Raw genomic sequence first — 19,690 nt, forward strand, 5'->3', positions numbered from 1 at the left:
CATGTAGGTTACTGAGATCAGAAAGTAGGGAAGGTGTGATATCTGTAAATGTATTTTGGTCATGTGTCACTTTGAAGTTGGAAATGCAGCAGTGTGAAAGGGCCATTATTCAAGAAATTTCTTTCTCACTTCTTAGTATTTTTCAAATGAAACAAAAAGCCTTTTGGCCCAGACCATAAAATTACTAGTCTAAACTTCCTCTTAATGTGTTTTACTTGATAGGTTGAATTTACCCGGTCAATTGAAGAAGATGGTGTGAAAAGCATTAAACACAACAAGCGTGTGCTATTCCAGAGAATGTCCCCGTATCCGCAACGAAAAGTTATCACCTTCAATCGCTACACTGACGACTTTGAGTTCTTTGTGAATTATGGGGATGTAAATTTCCTCAGTGAACATGATCTCAGGTAATGTTGAGAAGGAAAGGTGGTGATCATTTAAAATGGAAGTTCCACAAAGATATCCACAGTATTATCAAAGAATGTGGAAATTAAACAATATTCAGTCAAATCTGGCTGAGTGCCCTTCAGCATGAAATACATAAACTAATCCTGCTCTGTCTATACCCATCCAGGTGTTGAAACAAATTGGTTCAACATCTGGTTGGGCAAAAATAATTACCTTTCTAATGAAAGAATTATTCCATAAGGCATGGGAGTGGAATTGGGCCACTCAGCCTAATGGGTCTGCTCCACCATTCCATCATCACCAATTTATTATCTCTCTCAACCCTTTCTACTGCCTTCTTCCCATAACCTTTGATGCCCTTTCTAATTAAGAGCCAATCAACCACTGCTTTAAGTATACCCAATGAATTTGCCTCCACAGCCATCTAGCAATGAATTCCACAGATTCAGCACTTTCTGGCTAAAGAAGTTCCTCCTCATCTCTGTTATAAAGGGATGTCCTATTCTGAGGCTGTGCCTTCTGGTCCTAGACTCCCCGCAAAAGGAAACATCCTCTCCATGTCCACTCAATCTAGGCCTTTCAATATTCGATAGGTTTCAATGAGATCTCACCACCTTGTTGTTCAAAATTCCAGCGTGTACAGGCCCTGAGACATCAAATACTCCTCATATGTTAACCCTTTCATTCCTAGAATCATTGTCATGAACCTCTTCTGAACCCTCTCCAATGCCAGCGCATCCTTTTAGATAAGGGCCCAAAATTGCTCACAATACTCTGTGCAGCCTGACCAATGCCTTAAAAAGTCTCAGCATTACGTTCTTGCTTTTATATTTTAGTCCTGTTGAAGTGAATGCTAATATTGCATATTCCATTTAAGTACCTTGAATATAACGAACCTTGATGCATTGATATATAAAGATGTCCATGTTGACCAAAGAAGAGCTATTTATGATTCTCTCAATAATTAAAAATTTCCTCCACTCCTGGCAACTTTCTTCTCACCATCACATCCTTTCTGTTCTGGTAACCGGGTGTGTACACTGTAGTTTAGTTTGGCCTAACTTAGTGGTTTATACATTTTTTGCACGACTTCAGCTTGTTTTTTATATCCCAATAAGAAGCCCATAAACAGGAGTCCTAAAGTAGAACTTTTATTTTTATGTTTGCACTTTATCCCATTGTATGAAAATTGCTCTATAAATGTCCACGGGAGGACGAATCTTAGTTGTATTCCGTATACTTTGACAATACATGTGCTCTGAATCTTTGAAATAAATTAAATAAAATCTGGAAACAGTCAGCATGTCAGATAACATTTGAGGAAGTAACAGAAAGTTAACCTTCCAGGACAGTTTGTGAAGCGATCTGTTTCAGAGGGAAAGAAATGTAAAAGCTGTAAAGTGCAAGTTAGAGATGTTAAAGAAAACCAAAACAAAAGGAGAATGTTGGAAATGCCCAGCAGATCTGTCGGTGTCTGCTGAAGGGGAAAAAAACAATTGAGTTAATATTGCAGATGGATCACCTTGCAATTGAGGTTCCCAGTTATGAAATAAGATTAGATTAGATTCAACTTTGTCATTGTGCTGAGTACAGATACAAAACCAATGAAATGCAGTTAGCATCTAACCAGAAATGCAAAGAATAGTGTTATTTGCAAAGTAACTGGGAAGAAAAATTAAGTGCTACAGCACACAAATATAAAAGTACTGAGACAGTACAATATGGGTGCAATACTGCTTAGCGCTGTGATGTGAGGTTCAGCAGTGTCACAGCCTCAGGGAAGAAGCTCTTCCTGTGCCTGCTGGTGCGGGAGCAGAGGCTCCTGTAGCGCCTACCGGATGGGAGGAGAGTAAAAAGTCCATGGTTAGGGTGAGATGCATCCTTGATAATGCTTTTCGCCCTGCCCAGGCAGCGTTTATGGTAGATGTTCTCAATGGTGGGCAATTGGGTGCCGATAATCCGCTGGGCAGTTTTCACCACACGCTGGGCTGCTTTGCGGTCCGATATGGGACAATTGCCATACCACACTGAGATGCAGTTGGTGAGTATGCTCTCAATGGTACAGCGGTAAAAGTCTGTCAGTATCCTGGGACAGAGGTGGGCTTTCTTCATGCTCCGCTCATGAAGATCCTCAGAAATGTGGACACCAAGGAATTTGAAGCTTGATACACGCTCCACTACAGTTCCGTTGATGTAGGTGGGGACGTGAGTGTAGCTCCTAGCATGCCTGAAGTCCACAATAATCTCCTTGGTCTTCTGGGTGTTAAGGGCCGGATTGCTGTCGGCACACCACGCAACCAGGTGCTGGACCTCGTCCCTGTAGGCCGTCTTGTCATCCCCTCTGATCAGACCAACCACTGTGGTGTCATCTGCGAACTTGATTATGGAGTTAGAACCACGTACAGGAACGCAGTCATACGTGAAATGGGAGTACAGAAGAGGCCTCAGCACAGAAACTTGAGTACCAGAATATCTGTTCAACTTTGGAGGTTGTTGTTCAAGATCCCTCTTGTTCCTTTTGTATTTGGTATCCATGGTTTGCCCTCCAAAAGTGCATTATCAAGTACTTTTCACACTGATAGGTTGATGATTTAGTCGCCGAGAGCTTCCTTGCCTGCAATTAGCCACTCTACCATTTTTGGTGTCAGCAAAACTTAATAATTGGTTCTTATCTGTAAGTAGAAGCAAGCAGAATGAAAATGAACCTAATACCAGCCCAGAAGGAACCCCTTGCAGCTTTCAATGACAACGTAGCTCAACCATTAGCCCTTGGATCCAAAATTGGCTTAATAATACAACTTGCCGCATTCATAGAACAGTACAGCATAGAAACAGATCCTTTAGCCCACAATGTTGTGCCAAGCCAATTAAATTAGTAATCAAATACCCAACTAAACTAATCCCTTCTGCCTACACATTGTCCATATCCTTCAATTTCTCTCTCATTCATGTGCCTATCTAAACATATTTTAAAATTCTCTGATGTATCTGCCTCTACCAACACCCAGTGCAGCGCAACTTACAAAAAACACAACTTACCAGCTTTCCTCTCACATCTTTCAACTTGCTGCCTCTCACTTTAAATGCATACCCTCTGGTATTGGACATTTTAGCCCTGGGATAAAGATACTATCTGTCTCCTCTATCTATTCCTCTCATATCTTATAAATATTATCAGATCTCCCTCAGTCTCTGCCGAGATGACAACCCAAGTTTGTCCAACCTCTCATTATAACACATACCCTCTAAACCAGGCAGCATCCTGATAAACTACTTCTGCACCCTCTCCAAAGTCTCAATATGCTTCCTTATAATGGGGTGTCTAGAACTGTATGCAATACTCCAAATGTGGCCTAACTGGAGTTTTATATAGCTGCAACATAACTTCCTGACTTTTGAAATCAATGCCTCAACTAATAAAGCCAACCACTTCATCAGCCTTCTTAACCACCCTGTTAACCTGTGTAGCCACTTTCAAGGAGCTATGAACTTGGACCCCAAGGTCCCTCTGTTAATCAACACTGTTCAAGGTCTTGACCTTAACAGTGTACTGTTTCTTTACATTTGCCAGTCATCTACACTATCCACAAAACCACCAATCTTCAGATTGGTCCTTTGGATTCTATCTTTTCTAATCAATGAGTTTGTTGTATTTCATGTGAGTATTACATGGTTATTTGAACAGATATGGTAGAAATTTGCACACGTGACTTGCATACAAGGATCTAAATGGATTCCTCCATTTGATGTTAGCAGTTGGATATTGATTAGGTTAATATGAGAATTTACTGCTCCATTTTTAGCTTTGATAGAATTTTTAACCTACAATAATTGGAATCTCATTGAAATGACGCATCAGTGATATTTTGCTCTTCTGAGTTTATGATCCAAACTGTTGTAAGTTTTTAGCAAACTGAGCACATTGCTCTTACCTTTGTGGATGTCTAGATAGATAGATACTTTATTGATCCCAAAGGAGATTACAGTGTTGCAGTAGCATTACAAGTGCACAGATACACAAGTATTAGAAATGTAATAAAGAATAAAAAGTAAGTTGCTTCAAACAGTCTTAACAGGAGGGGGTCATCACTTCCCCAGCTATAGGTTGACTCATTATAGAGCCTAATGGCTGAGGGTAAGAATGACCTCGTATAGTTAGTGATGCACAAACGGAGTTTGGTTATTCACCTCCTGTCTTTTTCATTCAGCATATTTGGATCTTTAAACTTGACTAAAGTTCAATTGAGTGGAGTTGGTTCAAGCTTCCAGAAGCATACGAATGCTGAGTCTAAAGGTATTAAAGCCCATTTTAATATGGATGAAAGTGGAATACTGGCACTTGATAGAGTAAGTATGCACAAAGTCCTGTGTTTTTTTTTCCTCCTTTGTCAGCACTTGTTTGCCTACATAGGCCCATTTACAATTGTAGACACTTCGTAAGGGTTATTTTGGATAAGTTTCCTTGATACAATTGAACCTGTATATGTTTAATGGCCAGTGGCATTCCATAGCTAAGGAAGTGAACATCAAATGTACTAAATGCTAAAACTTGTGAATGCTTTGCATATGACTATTAATAGTATTGGACCAACAACAGTATAGGTTTTGGATTTTATTAATCCGTTAACATGAGATTAATGAACGGGATAATAGTTACCCTCATTGGCTTGTTAGATTGAGATTATTTGAATTTGTATCTTTTTTTTTGGTGTAGGTAGAGGCTGTTTTTGAGACTCTGCAGGATGGAGAACCAGAGGAAGAGTCAACCTTGACCAGTGAGTATTTTAATCAGCATCAATGATATCCTTGACCATTGAACACAGTATACAGTATGTGTTTGTAGGTGGATTTATACTTCAGATAGTAAATAGCTAAATTCAGGCTTGTGTTTCTTATTTGAGAAATTTTTTTTTTGAGGAATGGTGATAGATGACAGGGACAACCTCCATTCATATGTCCTCAGGCAATCACAGGAACTATTATGACAGTTGCAGAGCTTGAGTCTAGATACAAGAAGAGAATGAAACGTAAAGAAGAGTAGCTATTTTTTCCTTCTCTACTGCCTTCTTAAATACACATTCCTTTTTTTTTAATAGCACGTCCACTTCTTCCCCACCTAATTTTGATACCTCTGAAGGAGCCCAGTAAACTACACAGTTCTGTTTTCTTTAAAGAAAAGTTGTTGCAAAGCTTCAAGGGCTCTTTACCTGCTTGAGCAACTAGAAGTGAACAATAAAAAAGACCCTGTAATCTCTGTTCGCTTACAATATTCATGTGGTCCTTGCCCATTGTCCTGTACATTCAAGCTCTGTTCCCTCATGATGCCTGTTTTCTTTCCAGTTGGTGAATGAAAGATAAGAGGTCATCACAGCTGCATTGGAGATTAATTCTGTATGGTTATAGCCAGTCTAAACTGAAGTAGTTTCTCAACTAGTATTTCTTCTGTATTAAAAAAAAATGTATGTCTAATCACTATTCAGTAGTTGCTTGCTTATGGAAGAGATTATGTAAGACTTACGCCAGCTCCATAATGGGTTTGGTTGTTTGTGCTGTGTTCTACTGCTGAATGAGTTAATAATTATGTCCATGGCATTTAAAATACCCACTGCAACCTTGCATAGTCACAGGGAAGGGTCAGTGAGGTATGGCCACTTCAAGAGGGACAGCAATAAAAAATAATTTTTTATTGGAAAATTGTCCTGTTTCTAATGTCAATTTACAATGTGATTATTATCTGATCTTAACTGCAGAACTTGGAAACACTATTTCTAGTTTGTTTGGAGGTGGAAGCTCTGAAACAGATGGGAAGGAGAATCTGACAGAATCTGTGCAGGTAACTGTACACTAAAACAAGTTTCCATCTATGTACATAAAGATTAGAAGATTCTTGGTTTGCTTCCTGGTTTCTGTATCTTCCTGTTTTCAGCTGGGACAATTAGGCTAACAAGGGACATGGCAAAAATATCACCCGTGCCTGACCTCTGCTGAAAAGTGTGCGTGTCAAGTAAGGACATATTTAATGGTAGCTAAGTGATGTTCAAGTTTACAACCATATGAAAGCATTAGTTTAACATCCTGATACTATACATCTCTTTGCCTCTGTGTCAGCAGGCAGAGAAAATATGGCAACATAAAATGATTATAATTTGCACATTAGTTACAGTATGTTTCTTCATAGTCCAAAGTATACCTTGTATTTTGTTAACTGCTACCACTCTCTGACGGTGGTGTCTGAAGAGAGGATGCTGTAAGTTGCATGCCATCTTGGTCAATGTCTCCTATCCACTACATAATGTACTGGGTGGGCACAGGAGTACATTCAGCCAGAGACTCATTCCACCGAGATGCAGCACGGAGCGTCATAGGAAGTCATTCCTGCCTGTGGCCATCAAACTTTACAACTCTTCCCTTGGAGGGTCAGACACCCTGAGCCGATAGTCTGGTTCTGGACTTATTTCATAATTTACTGGCATAATTTACATATTACTATTTATGGTTCGATTACTATTTGTTATTTATGGAACAACTGTAACGAAAACCAATTTCCCCTGGGATCAATAAAGTACGACTATGACTATTTGATACTTGGAGATCTTAGGAGCCATTTGTATCCACTTCTATTTACCTGATTCCAACTTGGTTGAAGCCACTGTGCAAGTTCTTGCTATGGATGGAGCAGTGTTTGGTTTGCAGTGCAAGAGGTAGTGTATTCCTTTTTGGACTTCCCTATATTTCTGATAATCAATTGGAGGTCATTACCAACTCCCTCTCCATATTAATCAGCCTTGCCGCTTTTAATGCTGGGGATGTTAGTTCGGTAGAAGATGTTGACATTAGCTTGCTCATCCTAACAGTAGATTTGGAAGATTTTGCAGAGGTAGAATTAGTGATACAGCACAGTGCTTTGAGGTGGCAGCTGTGAAAGGTCCATGTCTTTGAAACTTATAGGAGAGCAGGGGTTACTGCCACTGGGAGCAATATGAACTTTTTAGGGTTTTCAGTTTTGATCTTTGCTTGACCCTTCTTCAGACAGCCAGAGGCTAGACTGGCACTGGAGGTGATGATGAATTTCATTGGCATGTCTTTTTGCTGAAATGTGGCCCCCAAGATGAGGAGCATGGTCTGTAATTTCAGAGTTTTATTGTGGACCTTTCAAAGGGGGGGAAAGTTGTGCAGTAGGTAATGAATCTGTGACTTGTTTATCACAGGAGAGCCTAACTTTAAATGTATGGATGGAAATTACAATGGACATTTACAAAATGGAGAAGATAACAGCATCTGTTAATCATGACCTTCGTCTGGTCTGGGAGAGTGAGGAGTTGATAGAGAGGAGTTACAGGCAGGTGGTCACACCGGGGCCACGGGGGGCAGACAAGTGGATCAAGGTTAGGAGGGGGAATAGGAAGAATCAGGTAATAGGGAGTACCCTTGTGGCTGTGCCCCTTGACAATAAGTACTCCTGTTTTAGTACTGTTGGGGTGGGGGGGGAACAGCATACCTGGGGGAAGCAACACTGGCCGTGCCTCCAGCACAGAGTCCGGCCCTGTAGCTAAGAAGGGTAGGGAAAGGAAGAGGAGGACTCAATAGGTAGGGGGTCAGATAGGCGATTCTGTGGACGAAGTCCAGAGACCCGGATGGTAGTTTGCCTCCCTGGTGCAAGGGTCCGGGATGCTTCTGATCACATCCAAGAGATCCTGAAGTGCGAGGGAGAGGAGCCAGGGGTCGTGGTACATATAGGTACCAATGACATAGGTTGGAAAAGGGGAGAGGTCCTGAAAGAAGAATATAGGGAGTTAGGAAGGGAGTTGAGAAGAAGGACCGCAAAGGTAGTAATCTCGGGATTACTTCCTGTGCTATACGACAGCAAGAGTAGGAATGTAATGAGATGTAGGATAAAAGCATGGCTGAGCGATTGGAGCAAGGGGCAGGGATTTGTGTTTTTTGGATTATTGGGACTACTATTGGCGCAGGGGTGACCTGTTCAAAGGGGACGGCTTGCACTTGAATCGTAGGGGGACGAATATCCTGGCGGGGAGATTTGCAAGGGCTACTGAGGTGACTTTAAACTAGAATGGTTGGGGGGAGGGAATCAAATAAAGGAGACTCGGAGAGGGGAGGTTGATGTAGGGGAAAAGGAAGAAAAAGATAAAGTTTGCTCCATTAAGGATAAACAGAAGTGGGAGGTGGAGAGTTTCTTAAATGCATCTATTTTAATGCTAGGAGCATTGTAAGAAAGGTGGATGAGCTTAGAGCATGGATTGATATCTGGAAATATGATGTTGTAGCTATTAGTGAAACGTGGTTGCAGGAGGGGTGTGATTGGCAACTAATATTCCAGGATTTTGTTGCTTCAGGTGTGATAGAATAGGAGGGGGAGGTGTTGCGTTGCTAGTTAGAGAAAATATAACAGTGGTGCTCTGGCAGGATAGATTAGTGGACTCATCTAGGGAGGCTATTTGGGTGGAACTGAGGAATAGGAAAGATGTTGTGACGCTTATAGGGGTGTATTATAGACCACCTAATGGGGACCGAGAACTGGAGGAGCAAATTTGCAAGGAGATAGCAGATATTTGTAGTAAGCACAAGGTGGTGATTGTGGGTGATTTTAATTTTCCACACATAGACTGGGAAGCCCATTCTGTAAAAGGGCTGGATGGTTTGGAGTTTGTCAAATGTGTGCAAGATAGTTTTTTGGAGCAATACATAGAGGTACCAACTAGAGAAGGGGCAGTGTTGGATCTCCTGTTAGGGAATGAGACAGGGCAGGTGACCGAGGTATGTGATGGGGAGCACTTCGGGTCAAGTGATCACAATACCATTAGTTTCAGTGTAATTATGGAGAAGGATAGGACTGGACCTAAGATTGAGATTTTTGACTGGAGACAGGCTAACTTTGAGGAGATGCGAAAGGATTTAGAAGGGTGGATTGGGACAATTTGTTTTATGGGAAGGATGTAATAGAGAAATGGAGGTCATTTAAAGGTGAAATTTTGAGGGTTCAGGATCTTTATGTTCCTGTTAGGTTGAAAGGAAAGGTTAAAAGTTTGAGAGAGCCATGGTTTTCAAGGGATATTGGAAACTTGGTTCGGAAAAAGAGAGGGATCTTCAATAAATTTAGGCAGCTTGGAGTTAATGAGGTGCTCGAGGAATATAAAGAATGTAAAAAGAATCTTAAGAAAGAAGTTAGAAAAGCTAAAAGAAGATACGAGGCTGCTTTGGCAAGTAAGGTGAAAATAAATCCAAAGGGTTTCTACAGTTATGTTAGTGGCAAAAGGATAGTGAGGGATGAAATTAGTCCCTTGGAGAATCAGAGTGGACGGCTATGTGTGGAGCCAAAAGAGATGGGGGAGATTTTGAACAATTTCTTTTCTTTGGTATTCACTAAGGAGAAGGATATTGAATTGTGTAAGGTAAAGGAAACAAGAAGGGTAGTTATGGAAAGTATAAAAGTGGCTAAGTCTCTGGGTCTGGACAAGATATTCCCTAGGACCTTGAGGGAAGTTAGTGTAGAAATAGCAGGGGCTCTGACAGAAATAATTCAAATGTCATTAGAAACGGGGATGGTGCCGGAGGATTGGCATATTGCTCATGTGGTTCCATTGTTTAAAAAGGGTTCTAAGGGTAAACCTGGCCATTATCGGCCTGTGAGTTTGACGTCAGTGGTGGGTGAATTGATGGAAAGTATTCTTAGAGATGGTATATATAATTATCTGGATAGACAGAGTCTGATTAGGAACAGTCAACATGGATTTGTGTGTGGAAGGTCATGTTTGACAAATCTTATTGAATTTTTTGATGAGGTTACTAAGAAAGTTGACGAGGGTAAAGCGGTGGATGTTGTCTATATGGACTTCAGTAAGGCCTTTGACAAGGTTCCACACGGAAGGTTAGTTAGGAAGGTTCAATCGTTAGGCATTAACATGGAAGTAGTAAAATGGATTCAGCAGTGGCTAGATGGGAGACGCCAGAGAGTAGTGGTGGATAACTGTGTCAGATTGGAGGACGGTGTCTAGTGGTGTGCCTCAGGGATCTGTACTGGGTCCAATGTTGTTTGTCATATATATTAATGATCTGGATGATGGGGTGGTAAATTGGATGAGTAAGTATGCAGATGATACTAAGATAGGTGGTGTTGTGGATGATGAGGTAGGTTTTCAAAGCTTGCAGAGAGATTTAGGCCAGTTAGAAGAGTAGGCTGAAAGATGGCAGATGGAGTTTAATGCTGAAGAATGTGAGTTGCTCCATTTTAGTAGGACTAATCAAAATAGGACATACTTGGTAAATGGTAGGGCATTGAAGAATGCAGTAGAACAGAGGGATCTAGGAATAATGGTGCATAGTTCTCTGAAGGTGGAATCTCATGTGGATAGGGTGGTGAAGAAAGCTTTTGGTATGCTGGCCTTTATAAATCAGAGCATTGAGTGTAGGAGTTGGGATGTAATGTTGAAATTGTATAAGGCATTGGTAAGGCCAAATTTGGAGTATTGTGTACAGTTCTGGTCACCGAATTATAGGAAAGATGTCAATAAAATTGAGAGAGTACAGAGGAGGTTTACTAGAATGTTGCCTGGGTTTCATCCCCTAAGTTACAGAGAAAGGTCGAACAAGTTAGGTCTTTATTCTTTGGAGCGTGGAAGGTTGAGAGAGGACTTGATAGAGGTATTTAAAATTATGAGGGGGATAGATAGAGTTGACGTGGATAGGCTTTTTCCATTGAGAGTGGGGAAGATTCAAATGAGGACATGAGTTGAGAGTTAAAGGACAAAAGTTTAGGGGTAAGATGAGGGGGAACTTCTTTACTCAGAGAGTGGTAGCTGTGTGGAACGTGCTTCCAGCAGAACTGGTTGAGGCAGGTTCGATGTTGTTCAAAATTAAATTGGACAGATATATGGACAAGAAAGCAATGGAGGGTTATGGGCTGAGTGCAGGTCGGTGGGACGAGGTGAGAGTAAGAGTTTAGCATGGAGAGAAGGGCTGAGATGGCCTGTTTCCATGCTGTAATTGTTATATGGTTATAAGTTGGAACAATTTTATTCATACTGGGAAAAATGGTTTAACTACATAATATCTCATAGGCCTGATTTTATTCTCACAAGTCAATGAATATGTTGTTTTAAAAAAAAATCACTCCCTACTTTGTACATAGTTTTCTTCTTTTGTTCTTTCTTTTCTCTCCTTTCTATAAGTGTATACCTCAGCTAAATATTATGTGGAGATTTGTGACAAATATGACCATATGATATATATGTACAGTATCTGAAATACATCTTATGGAAAGTATTGAAGTTCATCATCAAACAAACAAAAAAAAAAAATCTGTAACTTGTGCATGTTTGGTGTGAGGCCCATTCCCTTGGTGCTTCAGTGTATAAGTTGGAGCTTGGTTTTCTAGTCTGAGGGCTTAGTGTATGTACTGCCAGTTAAAGATTTGAGATTGGCGAGACCTTGGTTCTGAAGTGGAATAGTTGGGGAATAATTATGGCATAAGCCATTTTGTGCATGCAGAACTGTGATACAGTGGTGACTTTGTTTATGGGAAGGCAAATGAGGCTGTACATGGCTGAAAGCCATTCATTGGCTAATAGCCTCCGGGAGATAAGCATTGAATTATCTGCAGGAGTTCTTCAGTTCCTTATGCATCCATTCAGTTGCTGAGCATTTGACAGGCATTTGAAGATTAATCGTGTAGGACAGGAAAATATAATGCTGCTACTGAGATTTTATGGTTATTGGCAGGATGAAGAGGAGATCACGAGTAAAAGTGAGAAAGAAGTTCCAGAGGAAATAGAGATTCCGGGTAAAGCAACACCCTCTGAACAGGATAGTGGCGACCCAGAGAAGCAAGACAAGGAAAAAAACAATGGGAGAAAACCAGATGAGGTTGAAAAAGGAGAGAACAAATCTGAAACTCCAGTAAGAATGTCTTCTGCTCTGGGCCAGATATTGGCTCTGTTTTTCTTTTAAATATCAGAATTTTATTGGGTTTGCCTCATGGCCCCTGGGCATTTCTCCAAATGACAGTTCTGTGTGAGGCAAGACAATCGATCTCGGTGGGCTATTCTTTCATATAAGCCCAGCTTCTGTTCTCTTTTTGCTCTGTACTTGGATTCAAATTCTCCAGTACAACAACTAGAAGAGTGCCTCTTATTTCCACAACCAGTTATTTCCATCACTATAGGAATGCAGTGATCTATGGTGCATGTGTTCCCAGTGCTGAAATGTTTATGTAATTAGTATAGAAAGCTTTTTTCCTGTTGATTGGTTTTGAAATCTGCTTTGAATATTGGCCCAATGTTTGTGTTTTTGCTATAAGTATACCCCTAATGTGGAAGTGATTCATTATGGGTTCCATTTTGTTTTGTACAGAATGTGCAAATTAATGCTGAGAAGGAGGAGGTGAAGGATCCGGAATTGAATAAAACCGAGGAGGTTAAAAAGCCAAAAGGACCCAAAAGGGTGAAGATTAGTGAGGATGTGACTGTTAATTTAGAAATAAAGGACTTGCCTGATTTGTCACAAGAGGAAATGAGTCAGTCACAAAAGAAGTAAGGACTATTTGTTGATTTTGCTGTTAAAAATCATTTTGCATCGGTGTGATAATGGGAGCAATTTACAAATGTACAACGCACTCAAAGCAGTAATTTCCTGGTTGAACATTAGATTCTTATTGCATTTTGAAAAATTCTAAAGAGAGGTGTTTCCTTGGAGCTTATTGTAATGTGTCCATTAACTGAGCCCAGTCCAGCTTAGCCCTTGTCTCAGTTATGGATATACTGCACTATAAAAGCTGTCAACCCAATTTAAACTTCATGCACCTCAAGGCTGATTCTGTATTATTCTGCAGCCACTCACAGCTCCTGTATTTTATATCCAGGCTTCAGGATCTTACAGATCGGGATCTCCAGAAACAAGAGCATGAAAAAGCAGCTAATTCATTAGAGGCTTTCATCTTTGAAACACAGGTAAGTATAGTTCTTGCTTGCATACAGGTAGTCCTCTTTCTCCCCCCCCCCCCCCCCATGCATCTGATTAACCCAAAGAAACAGAAGAAACTCATATAGTTTGGTACCAGCAGCGTTGCAGGAGTTGCCAATCAGCATTGAACTCAATGTAGGACTGCCATAGGGACTCCAGCTCTGGATTTTTCCCTTTGGGTTTACTCCTGAAGCTTTCCCTATGAGTGGGTATAACCATAAGGCAGCAGAGGTTTGAAATCAAGAGTTTTTCTGCTGCTAGATGAGCTGCCAACCACAGCTGATGAGTCCCGTCTGCCCGATGTGACTGGTTTTAAGGTGCTAATAACCTGCCTTTGTCCGTTCTGTCAGTAGAAACAGTTCTACTGGACCTAGTAGCTAAGCAACACGTGAAGGCCAGGAGCTGGACTTGTTTGTCAGAGGCTATTTGAGGCATATACCATTAGGAGCATTTAATAGGTAGTGGGAGCTTGTCCCCATTTCTACTCCCAGCTTTCATAACCTGAAGGATCCCACATAGCATTATTGTCAGCAATATTAATCAGTTAATCCTAGACTACAAATCATGAATTGATGGTGTCTTGATGTAAATCTTTTAAAAACAATAGTTTTGTAATTATCATAATATGTTCTGTAAGTTGGACCTTGTAAGGAAAATGTTTAATAAAAAAAGGTAGCTGGAAAAGGGGAAAATAATGAGATTTAGTTGGGACAATTTGCATTATAATTAATTGCAATGACAGTAATTAATTTCTTATTCAAGGTGCACTTATTCAACAAACTTGGAGAATAAATTTGAGAAAGTAAGCCAATATGTTACCAGAGTGATAACACTTAACTCTTTTAGTTTGACTTTGTATTGAATGGTACCGCACTTTGTGTTTGGTAAGGTTTTAAAGACATACTTTTATCAAGGAGGAGGTTCCGAACCTTAGAACTAATGTTGTATTAAATTTAAATTTTCCAGCTAAAGGAAGTCTCTGACCTGAGGCTTGGTGGGATGGGAGTGCCGAGTTGCAGTGACAGTAGCAGTAGCAGCAGGTTGTTCATTGTTACACTGCCATAACCCTCTGTCTCATACCAGCTGTGTTCCAACTGTCCTCTACATCAACAAAGACTTGATGTCTTCTGCAGCTTCTAGAACCTTTCTGCAATTGGGATACCCTATTTGGATTTGATTTAATCCTGTGATAGCTAACTGCAATAATTAGTTATTTGTTTTAGGATTTCCAAAATTTATTTTACCTTCTATGTCCTTTAGTGTGCAATGAGCTGATCTGTATGAACCGTATGTAGGGCAGACTTTTCAAAGTTTTGCCTGCTGAATGTCGCCGTGGTTCACTGGTGCCACCTTTCCTTGATCACTATACCTGTATATGTGTGATACTAATGAACCAATTCCAATTCCAGGACAAGCTGTATCAGGAGGAATATCAGCTAGTCTCCACCCAAGATGAACGTGACCAAATCTCTGCCAAGCTTAGCGAGGCTTCCAACTGGCTGGATGAGGATGGATATACTGCCACCACTAAGGTTTAATCTTATTTTCTTCAGTTGCTTTTACAGACATAGAATACTACTGCATAGAAACAGGCCCTTGGCCCATCTAGTCCATGCTAAACTATTAAACTGCCTGATCCCATTGACCTGCACCTGGACCATAACCCTCCATACACCTCCCATTCATGCACCCATCGAAATTTCTCTTAAATGTTGAAATTGACCCTGCATCCATCATTTACGCTGGCAGCTCATTCCACATCCTCACCATCGTAGGAGTGAAGGTTACCCCTCCTGTTCCCCTTAAACATTTCACATTTCACCCTTAACTCATGACTTCAAGGTGTACTCCCACCCAAACTCAGTGGGAAAAGCCTGTTTGTATTTACTGCTCATGATTTTGTGTACCTCTTTCAAATCTACCCTCAATCTTCTATGTTCTTAGGAATAAAGTTCAAACCTATTCAACCATTCCCTATGACTCAGATGTTCAAGTCCCAGCAATGTCTTTGTGAATTTCTTCTGCACTATTAAAATCTTTATTACATCTTTCCTGTCGGTAGGTGACCAAAACTGCATGCAATACTCCAAATTAGACCTCACAAACTTCATAACATTGCAACTCCTGTACTCAGTATTTTGATCTATGAAGGCCAATCTGCCAAAATCTTTCTTTACAACCCCATCTACCTGTGATGCCACTTTCAAGGAATTATGGATCTGTATTCCCAGATCACTCTGTTCTACTACACTCCTCAGAGACCTACCCTGGTCGATCTTCCCAAAGTGCAATACCTCACTCTTGTTGCATTAACTTCCATCTGCCATTTTTCAACCCATTTTCCCACCTGGTCCAGATTCCACTGCAAGCTTTGATAGTCTTCCTCGCTGCCCACTACACCGCCCCCCCCCACCCCAATCTTGGTGTTATCTGTAAATTTGCTGATCCAGTTTACCACATTATCATCCAGATCATTGATATAGATTACAAATGACAATGGACCCAGCACTGATCCCTACACACCACTAGTCACAAGCCTCCAGTCAGAGAGGCAACCCATCTACTGTCACTCTCTGGCTTTGCTCGTGAAGCCAATGTCTAATCCAAGTTACTGCATCACGTTGTTTCCCAAGGGACTGAACCTTGACCAACTTCCCATGTGGGACCTTGTTACAGGTCTTGCTAAAATCCATGTAGGAAACATCCACTGCCTTGCCTTAATCAATTTTCTTGGTAGCTTCCTTGAAAAACTCTATATAATTGTGCATGGTAGTTTATGTCTAACCAAAAGCAGGCTGACTATCCCTAATCAGTCCGTGTCTATCCAAATATTTGTATATCCAGTCCCTTAGAATACCTTCCAACAACTTTTCTACTACTGATGTCTGACTCACCAGCTTATACAGTACTGTGCAAAAGTCTTGGGCACCCTAGAATTTTTATGTGGTTTCAGATGGTATGGCCTTCACAGAGTCCTGGTCTCAACATCACAGAGGCTGTCTTGGGATTACCTGGTGAGACAGAAGTAAGCAAGACAGCCAAGTCTGCAGATGAACTGTGGCAAATTCTCCAAGATGCTTGGAACAACCTACCTGACAATTTTCTGAAAAAACTGCACAACAGTGTATCCAAGAGAATTGATGCAATTTTAAAGGCAAAGGGTGGTCATTCCAAATATTGATTTGATTTAGTTTTTTTTACTGTTCATTGCTCTCTATAGTGATTTTTTTTATTAATTTGAGTATTTTTGAAAATATCTTTTTTACAGGTTATTTTTTACATGTGCCTAACTTTTTCACAGTATTGTAATTTCTTGGCTTGTTCTTAGAGCCTTTCTTAAACAACGGAACAACTTCAGATATCCTCCAGTCCTTTGGCACCTCACTCATAACTAAGGATGTTTTAAATATCCCTGCTATGACACTGATTTCTACACTAGCCTCCCACAGGGTCCGAGGGAACACCTTGTCAGGGTGTGGGGATTTATCCGCCCTAATTCGCCTGAAGACAGCAAACACCACCTCCTCTGTGATCCGTCCATGACCTTGCTGCTGCATTGCCTCACATCTATAGACTCTGCGACTGTCTCCTGAGTAAATATATACAGATGCAAAAAAAAAATATCAATTTTAGATCTTCCCTCATCTTTCAGCTCCACACATAGTTGACCATGCTGAATTTCCAGAGGACCAATTTTTGTCTCTTGCTATTGTTTTGCTTTTGGGATTCTCTTTCACCTTGTTTACCAGAGCAACCTAACGCCTCCTTTTGCCCTCCTGATTTCCTTGTTAAGTGTTCTCTTGTATTTCTTGCAAACCTAATTTGTTCCTAATTGCCTTTATGTTTTGCACCTTTTTTCCCTCTTAACCAGAACCTTAATATCTCTCAAAAACCAAGGTTCCCAAAACCTGTTATCCTTGCCCTTTATTCTGACAGGAGCATAAAAACACTGTACTCTCAAAATTTCATTTTTGAAGGCCTCCTACGTAGCAAGTACATCTGTGCCAGAAAAAAGTCTGTCCCAATCCTCACTTGCCAGATCCTTTCTGATACCATCAATTTATATTAACCTTCCTCCTATTTAGAATCTTAACCCAAGGATGAGATCTATCGTTTACCCATAATTACCTTGAAACTAATGGCATGATGATTACTAGATGCATAGTGTTCCCCTACACAAATTTCTGTCACCTGTCCTGTCTCATTCCTGACTAGGAGATCAAATATCACACATTCTTTCTTTGGAAATTCTATGCACTGATTAAGGAAACTTTCCTGAACACCTTTGACAAATTCTGTCCCATCCAGTTGTTTCACAGTATGGGAGTCCCAGTCAATATGTGGAAAGTTAGACAACCTACTATAACAACCTTGTGTTTTTTTTTAACAGTCTGTAATCTTGCTACAAGTTTGTTCCGCTAAACCCTGCAGGTTGTTGGGTGGTCTATAATATAGCCCCATTAACAGGGTCATACCTTCCTTATTCCTCAGTTCTACCCATAAAGTCTCACTAGATGAGTTCTTGCCTCTGTCTTGACTGAGCAGTGCCACAACATTTTCACTGACCAGTAGCACCACCCCTCCCCCTTTAATCCTTCCTGCTCTGTCATGTCTAAAACAGCAGAACCCTGGAATATTAAGCTGCCAGTCCTGTCCCTCCTGCAAACAAGTCACCTATCATAATTCCAGTTGTTGATCCATGCCCTGAGCTCATCTGCCTTTCCTACAATTCTTCTTGCATTGAAATATATGCAGCTCAGAACATTAGTCACACCATGCTCAACCTTTTGATTTTGTCTGAGGTGTTAACAACATGTCTCCACAACCTCTCCACTATCTGTTCTGGCATTCTGGTTCCCATCCCCCTGCAATTCTAGTTTTAACTCTCCCCCCCCCACTGTGTAGCACTAGCAAACCTTCCCGCTAGGATATTAGTCCCCTTCTAGTTCAGGGCAAACTGTCTCTTCAGTACAGGCCCCATCTTTTCTGGATCCAAAAATCTGACACCCTTCCTCCTGTGCCATCTCCATAGCCATATGTTAAACTGTATAATCTTCCTAGTTCTGGCCTCACTAGCATGTGGCATGGGTAGCAACCCTGAGATCACAACCTTGGAGGTCCTGCCCTTAACTTAGCATCTAGCTACATGAACTCACTTTGCAGAACTTTTTTCACACTTCCTACCTATGTCATTGGACCATGACATGCTCACCCTCCCATTTAGGAATGCTGAGGATTCAACCCGAGATATCCTGGTCCCTGGCATCCGGGAGACAACATATCATCCAGGAATCTCGTTCTTGTCCACAGAACCTCCTGTTCCCCTAATCAATGAATCTCCGATCACTAGAGCTCACCTCTTCTTCTTCCCCCCTCTCCCCCCCACCCCTTCCCTTTTTAAGGAAGATTGAAATCAACGAGGACGAGAGCAGAAGCTGGTGGTGCTGGTGGGGGCGGGAGTGTTTAGCGCCGTTTACCTGTGTATGAACGGACTGTCACTCCCCCTTGTTCACTGCTCCTGGAGAAATTTGCCTAAGTACTGTACGAATGGTTTCTCTCTCCCTCTCGCTCGATGCTGCCGGAGGGTGGTGCCAGAGTCCATGATTCTTGGGCAAGGTGTAATCGTCGCAGTTTGTGGATTGGGCTCTGTACTTCGCATTATGATGTGTTTCTGATTTGCTGCTTTTTTTTTTGTTGCTGTTTTATGTGTGTTTTTGATGGGGAGGGACTAGCCTGCAGATAGTGAGAGACACGGCATTGGATTGAAGTGAGCGGAGCTGAACATGCCTGGACTCTCATGTCTTTGTGATTTGGTGTTTTGTATTGTGTATTTCACTCCTTTTGTTTTTCTTGCCATTTGCATGATATGATTTTTTATTTTGTGCATTGGGGGTTTGATGTTTTGGGAAAACAAACCTCAGGGATGTAATGTACCTTGATAATAAATGCACTTTGAACCTTTGAATTCTTCCCTTCTGAGCCACAGAGCTAGTCTCAGTGCCAGAGACCCGACTGCTGTGACTTTCCTCTGCTAGGTCATTCCCTCCAACGGTATCCAAAGCGATATACCTGTTGTTGAGGGGGATGATACAGGGGTACTCTGCACTGGCTGTTAACTTCTTTCGCCCTTCTGACTGTCACCCAGTCTCCTGTGTCCTGCACCTGAAGTGTATCTGCCTCTCCCTGTGTACAATGTATCACCTCCTCAGCTTCCCGAGTGATCCAGAGTTCATCCAGTTCCAGCTCCAGCTCCTTCACGTGGAGTGTTAGAAGCTGCAGCTGGATGCACTTCTTGAAGGTGTGGTCG

General features: G+C 41.3%; 1 protein-coding gene across 3 annotated transcripts in view; it reads left to right on the plus strand.

Moving 5' to 3' along the window:
• hyou1 (hypoxia up-regulated 1) overlaps nucleotides 1-19,690 on the plus strand; it is a 42,789-nt gene that overhangs the window by 14,330 nt on the left and 8,769 nt on the right. For 2 of the 3 annotated variants that reach the window (XM_072238159.1, XM_072238160.1), the window contains exons 13-20: nucleotides 223-407; nucleotides 4,617-4,755; nucleotides 5,123-5,183; nucleotides 6,159-6,241; nucleotides 12,145-12,321; nucleotides 12,775-12,953; nucleotides 13,283-13,370; nucleotides 14,793-14,915. In XM_072238159.1, the coding sequence (XP_072094260.1) occupies nucleotides 223-407; nucleotides 4,617-4,755; nucleotides 5,123-5,183; nucleotides 6,159-6,241; nucleotides 12,145-12,321; nucleotides 12,775-12,953; nucleotides 13,283-13,370; nucleotides 14,793-14,915 (1,035 nt within the window). The remainder of the gene's footprint in view (nucleotides 1-222; nucleotides 408-4,616; nucleotides 4,756-5,122; nucleotides 5,184-6,158; nucleotides 6,242-12,144; nucleotides 12,322-12,774; nucleotides 12,954-13,282; nucleotides 13,371-14,792; nucleotides 14,916-19,690) is intronic. The other variant, XM_072238161.1, reaches the window with a different exon arrangement.

Source organism: Mobula birostris, chromosome 20 (assembly GCF_030028105.1).
Source record: "Mobula birostris isolate sMobBir1 chromosome 20, sMobBir1.hap1, whole genome shotgun sequence".
Classification (NCBI taxonomy): Eukaryota; Metazoa; Chordata; class Chondrichthyes; order Myliobatiformes; family Myliobatidae; genus Mobula; species Mobula birostris.